A 6,719-nucleotide genomic window follows, 5' to 3' on the forward strand; every position below is an offset into this window, starting at 1 on the left:
GAGAGAGAGAGAGAGAGAGAGAGAGAGAGAGAGAGAGAGAGAGAGAGAGAGAGAGAGAGAGAGAGAGAGAGAGAGAGAGAGAGAGAGAGAGAGAGAGAGAGAGAGAGAGAGAGAGATAGAGAGAAAGAGACAGAGAGAGAGAGAGAGAGAGAGAGAGAGAGAGACACAGAGAGAGAGAGAGAGAGATTTTTCAACCTTTATAATTTTACACTTATATAACCTATTACACATATACACAAGTGTGATATTATAAAGGTGGTTTGACCAATTAAATTATTATTTGTGCTACATGCTTATGATAACAAGACATTTTCCACCGAATATTAGAGAACTTTTCAAATAAACTGCAATGTTTTATTACATATTATGGGAACAGGGAAGGAAATTCTCTACGGAGAGAAAAAAAGAAAGAAAAAAACTATGCAGATTTAATTTGTTCACAGTTTTATCATATAAAGTCTGTTTACGAAGTTTTCGAGGGAAACTAAATGAGATGTTGGCTTAAAAAGATTTTAAATTTGTGATAAATCACAAACAGTAACGACAGTTTAATGTTTGTTTATAACTTTTTTTGTTATTATAGTTTTGACCACAAAACAAATAAATAAAAATCCAGCATATTCAGCCCTTAAACCTGCTTTTGAAGTAACCTATTTGAGTTGCTGTGGGTGCAAATAAAGCTATCCTCACGAATGTTTACGTTTAAATCAATATTGCACGAATTATGCATAATCTAAAAAATCAAAAATAAACATTACGCTTTCACAACAGTCCATACTTTTTCGTCGGTGATCGTGAGTAACCATCTCTCGTCTAGACATCCCTCCAGACAGGTTTTTGTTAAGGGCTTTCATATGAGCCAGACAGAAGCATCAGTGACCCCCTGCCAGCTTCATTCCTATAGTCTCTCTCTCGCGCTCTCTCTATGTCTCTCTCTCTCTCGCTCTCTCTCTATGTCTCTCTCTCTCTCTCTCTCTCTCTCTGTGTCTCTCTCTCTCTCTCTCTCTCTCTCTGTCTCTCTCTCTCTGTGTCTCTCTCTCTGTCTCTCTCTCTCTCTCTCTCTCTCTCTCTGTCTCTCTCTCTCTCTCTCTCTCTCTCTCTGTCTCTCTCTCTCTCTCTCTCTCTCTCTCTCTCTCTCTCTCTCTCTCTCTCTCTCTCTCTGTCTCTCTCTCTCTCTCTCTCTCTCCCTCTCTCTCTCTCTCTCTCTCTCTCTCTCTCTCTCTCTCTCTCTCTCTCTCTCTCTCTCTCTCTCTCTCTCTCTCTCTCTCTCTCTCTCTCTCTCTCTCTCTCTCTCTCTCTCTCTCTCTATGTCTCTCTATGTCTCTCTCTCTCTCTCCCCACTCCTCCTCCATCAGCTGATGCCTGAAAATGCCACTGCTGGCCAGGAAGTGCTCAAGAAAATAAAAACGAAAGCACGCAGAGGACTGAAGTCAACATGCGCTAATGCTCCGGGTGCTTTCCGTCGTCGGCCAGGTTAGTACTTTTAACACATTAGAGGCCGAGTTCGCTAATTATTTATCTTATGTTGAACTCTGTGAGATGCGACCGAGGGCTAGCCGCTCAGAGTTAGCAGTCCCTCGCGCGACGTAAACACCGCTATGTTTCGCGCCGCGGTTTAGCTTCCCGCAACGAAACTCGACTTGAAAACGGTCGCTTGAAGAAATCAAAGACTTTAGATGTGATTTAATTTACTCTAGCGATTTTAGCTTTACACAAACAACTCTTTTGGCTGCTTGAGTTAGCTGGTTAGCACTTGTGTTAAGTTCTGTAACACCCTGCACTGTATCTCAAACTTTCTTGTAATATATCCGCATATCTAAACCCAACTTATCTAAACTCATTTCAAGTAAAAAAGAGTTTTCTTACACCCTTCTTATTACGATAATCCAAATTACCACACCATCCGTATTTTAATTATAAACATTGTCATTCAAAACCGAGTATAAAACTAGAAACTAGAAGTTGAGGTAAAAATAACTAACTTTTTGCTGATAAACTCTTTATTAGAAGGTTAAAAGTGCTTAGGTTTGTCATGTTACAATCTTTATTAGTAAAGTTTATGAACGTCTGCTTATTCAGATGATATCACTTTATTTAACAGGATAATACTAAATTGCTTGCACGAAGTCTAACCTATGCCCCTTGAGGTTGGTGTTCACGTAAAGTATTATTTCACCCCATTTCTAATTCCTTCCACTGATGTTACAAAAGCAAAAGCTTTACAAAGCGTGCTATGTTTCACGCTAGTGTCTAATCAGCAATGTGAGTAAACGCATTTGCATTTATTTGCCTTTTTGAGTTTGTGTTCTTTGCGCTTCTGTGGCTCACGTGATCTGCTGTCCGACAGGTAACATAAGGAAGAGGAGAAGATGGCTTGCGGACAGGCCTGGGGAAAACTGGTGAAAGTCAACGCATCTCCGGGTTCAGAGATATTGCTCATAAACAGAGAATGCACGGTGGGGAGAAAAAAAGGTGAGCTGAGCATCATCGTGCATCGTTTAGTTTACTTGCTTCCCCCGTAACCTCTTAACAGACTTTTCTATGACTGTCTAGTTTTATTTATTGACATTAATAGTTGTTGCTTTTTTTTAACCCTCCTGAAGATAATCAGTCTGAAGCAGTGTCTGCGTGTATTGAGGGAGCCCATGCCTTTCACAATACTCTCTTTAGTTCGGCAAACGAACCCCCACCCCAATAATGACAAAGGCGTCTATTGAAGACATGCTCTTGGAATATTAAGTAGTTTTTTTTGTGTTGTGGTGGTGTGCGGGGAAAGGTTGTATCCCTTTGACTCTGTCTGTGTCTGTCTGGGTTCGAAGACCGTCTTTATCCTGCTTTAATTAATATTAATCCATGCGTCTGTTTGGTTCACAGTAACGCCGGTTATTAGCAGAAATTATACACTTCATTACCATAATAATGTCATTTTTAACTTTGCGTCACATCGCTGTACTTCATTTCAGAGTTATGTGTCGAAGCGAGAAAGTAATAGGCCGGGCTTGGTGCTTTATTAAAGTCGACATAAAATGCATTTGTAACTTTACCTCACATTTTAAAGGGATGTTAGCTAAAATAACTTGCGGATTTGCCATTCACATTTATATGCACTCTTATAGACAAAGCAACTTATATTGCAAAGTGAATATTTATCATTGCATGCACCCTGTAAGAATGACTAGAAGCATGCACTACTGTAACGACTAAATACTACTACTGTTTATTATTAATAATAATAATTTTTACTATTAATATTAAAGGTCCTATAATTAGATTTTATTTCCTTCATGCTTTTCTCATTTTAATACCGTTAAGCTGGCAATTTTCTGAAGCAGTCTTCATGGTGGCATCAGCCAAAACTTTTCAGAAGTGGAACAATTAAATTGGTTGAAGACCTACTTTCTTTCTTTGGAACAGCAAAGTAATGGATGGATTGTACATGATAAGAAAAAGAGCGTGCTCCATTTTGATGTACTTTTGATTTGTGTTGATATCGTAACCTCACATGGCAGGTTTTCTTTTTAGATTGTGACCTCTCATTCCCGGCTAATAAACTGGTCTCAGGAAATCATTGCAAAATCACTCAAGATCAGAACTCAGGGCAGGTGTGGCTGGAGGACATGAGGTAAGACCAGCTGTTCTAGTGAGACAGAGGCTGTAATGGACTTTCCAATATCATGTTTTTGCCTCTTTGCATGCTCTCTTCCTCTTTTTGCATGCATTTATTGGCATATATAGTAGAAGTAAAAACTCGGCCTATTCTATATTAGTATATAAATATACAGAAAAATTATTTAATTCACATAAATATTTAAAAGATAAAAAAGAATAATATATAAAAATATACAAAATATATATAAAAAAAAAAAAAAATATATATATATATATATATATATATATATATATATATTTTTTATATATATATATATATATATATATATATATATATATATATATATATATATATATATATATATATATATATATATATATATAATAAATAAATAAATAATAATTAATAAAAAAATAAATAAATATATATATATATATATATATATATATATATATATATATATATATATAAAAAATAAATAAAAATAAGTAAATAAATAATAATTAAAAAAAAAAATATATATATATATATATATATATATATATATATATATATATATATATATATATATATATATATATATATATATATATATATAATATTTAATGTTGGCACCAGAATGTTCTTATATTTATAGATTGGATCATGCTTTGTGTAAATAAACAAAGACTGACGTATAATGCTACAGTTACATTTTTCACAAGCAGACGTAGCAGTAAAAAACCTAAGCCGAAGCAGTTGGTGTTAATTCTTTTTTTGTTCTATTAAGTTTTTGCAAATTATACTAAGTGACTCGTAATTACATTAGTAAGCGAATTCAATTAAAGTCACGCTTGGCCCTGCGGCAAATATACATCCAATTCCCTCATGACATTTAATCTTTGGTTTGGTGAATAATTAATTGTAATTTGGTTAATAGTCTGTAGTGACTGTACGTCTCGTGTATTTGAATGTACGCCGGCTCACCAACGGTGCTATACATTTTCATTCAGCTAATTAAGGGAATATCTGCTAGTCAGTCGATATGCTTTGTGTTTTACACAATGTTTAATCAGCGTGATGGAAACGGCAAGCTTCTCTCCCTGCGTTCTTGTTATCTTTTCTCGCGCAACTTTCTCTTTGCTATTTTAAACAATTGCAGGCACATTATTTTGTCTCAAATGTCTTGAAAAAAATAGTTATAATATTTATAAGGTGTATCTGGGTCAGGCAATTTATACAAACACAAGCAATTCAATTTTTAAATTTGCAATTAAGTGTAATTCTTGGACAAGCTGCTCAGGCATTTTAAATTGTGATGTTTACTAATAGCTTCTCAGTTATTTTCTGTTGCTTTAGTAGATAATTCACAAATGTGACCCTGGACCACAGAACCAAAAGGGTTAATATTTTAAAACTGAGATTTGTGCATCATATGAAAGCTGAATAAATAAGCTTTCCATTGTGTGTGCGTGTTTTTTAGGACAGTATTTGGCTGAGATACAAGTATCTGGTATCTGAGGGTGCGAGTAAAAAAATAAAATGCCATATTTTATATGTAGATGTCCAAAAGTAGGTCTTAGCTATGCATATTACTAATGAAAAATGCTTTGATATTTATGGTATGAAATGTGCAAGATATCTTTACTCTATATCCTTGATATTTGACGCATGTAGTTAAATTATTTGGCTATTTCTACAAATATACCTGTACTGGTTTTGTGCTCCAGGATCACAAATGTTGTCACTTACCCTCTCAATAGCTCTCATGCGAAGGAATCCGTGGAATTCAGTCACTATCTTTTTCTTGATGACGATCTGTTTGTTTCCGTCAGCACCAATGGAACGGTGATCAACATGTCCAAAGTGGTGAAGAAACAGACGCACTTACTGCAGGATGGTGACGTCATTCATTTTGTGTACAGGAAGAACGAGCCAGAGCAAAGTGGGTTTTCACATTTAAGTGTAGTTGCAGATGACTCGGACTGGCCACTTCACTCATCCGTTTTTGTTTTTTGCAGACATTGCTTATGTTTATCAGGTCGTCGGGCCGCAGGGAAGTGCCTCACAGGACACTGAAGGTAAAGGCATTTTCAGTGGGACTTTTCGTAGAGATGTACCAAAAAAAAGCTTTTTTTTTTTTACTTATGTTTATTTTAAAATTCTTAAATCAAGAAGGATTTTCTAGTACAAATTATTGTATTGTTTACAGAAAAAAGGGGTTTTATCTTGAAACAAGCAAAATAATCTGGCAGTGGTGTAAGCAAAATAATATATTTTTTTCTGTTTAAATGAGATTATTTTGCCGACCACATTGGCAGATTATTATAAGTAAAAACGTTTCTGAAAAGATGATCATTTTTTTAATCAAGAATATCTTTTTTTTGCTTTGATTTCTGCTAAAATTAGTATTTTTTTTGGTACTATATTTTGAATAAAAATAGTTTTTCTCTTTTAAAAGAACATGCACAGATGCATTGCTCACTGTAACGCGAGAAAGGTTATTAGTGAGGATTTTGATTTCATCCTAACGCCATTTTTGACCGTTTCTGAAAAGTTAGAGTTTTCTCTTTGGGATCTCCACAGATGCTGGAAGAGAAGAAGATTCAGATCTGACGGAAACCGAGAGTGAACCAGTGCCAGTAGAGCCCGTTATTGTGAAGCCTCTACCTCAGTCTGGGCATGAAGATCCTCAACCATCTACCTCCAGCTCTTCCTTCCACTTCTACAACATGCCCTTATCTAGCTGCTCTGGTAATTACCGTCCACACGGCACGCACTCTTTCACGCGAGTTGCGCTGAGAAGAAAATGACTAGCATACAAGTGTAAATAAACTGGCTTTCTGCGCTTTTGTTCAGTTTTTCAGATTTAAGGTCCGTTCGGACCAAGGGTGATCAATATAACGATAAAGATAAAATCATTTTAGAAATCATTCTGAAAGAATTTGTAATGGTTACGGAAATGTGATTGGAATCATTTGGAATCAATACACAATCAAAAACGTTGACAACCAATCAGAATCCATCCTGCTTCAAAGAGCATGCTCAATCAATCAATCGATCGCCTTCATTTATACAGCGCTTTTAACAATGCATATTGTGTCAAAAGCACTGAATTAAAGTGTTAGTA

The 6,719-nt window shown here is 35.5% G+C and overlaps 1 protein-coding gene across 6 annotated transcripts in view; it reads left to right on the forward strand.

Annotated features, from left to right (window-relative positions):
• Positions 1-1,325: 1,325 nt before the first annotated feature.
• The window catches only part of chfr (checkpoint with forkhead and ring finger domains, E3 ubiquitin protein ligase), a 15,205-nt gene continuing 9,811 nt past the window's right edge, over positions 1,326-6,719 (forward strand). For 4 of the 6 annotated variants that reach the window (XM_043239099.1, XM_043239104.1, XM_043239103.1 and 1 more), the window contains exons 1-6: positions 1,326-1,473; positions 2,348-2,472; positions 3,523-3,622; positions 5,425-5,534; positions 5,611-5,670; positions 6,176-6,343. In XM_043239099.1, the coding sequence (XP_043095034.1) occupies positions 2,370-2,472; positions 3,523-3,622; positions 5,425-5,534; positions 5,611-5,670; positions 6,176-6,343 (541 nt within the window). In that variant the 5' untranslated portion in view covers positions 1,326-1,473; positions 2,348-2,369. Of the gene's footprint in view, positions 1,474-2,101; positions 2,263-2,347; positions 2,473-3,522; positions 3,623-5,424; positions 5,535-5,610; positions 5,671-6,175; positions 6,344-6,719 lie in introns of all 6 variants that reach the window. The other 2 variants (XM_043239100.1, XM_043239102.1) reach the window with 2 other exon arrangements.

This window comes from Puntigrus tetrazona, chromosome 5 (assembly GCF_018831695.1).
Source record: "Puntigrus tetrazona isolate hp1 chromosome 5, ASM1883169v1, whole genome shotgun sequence".
NCBI classification, from domain to species: Eukaryota; Metazoa; Chordata; class Actinopteri; order Cypriniformes; family Cyprinidae; genus Puntigrus; species Puntigrus tetrazona.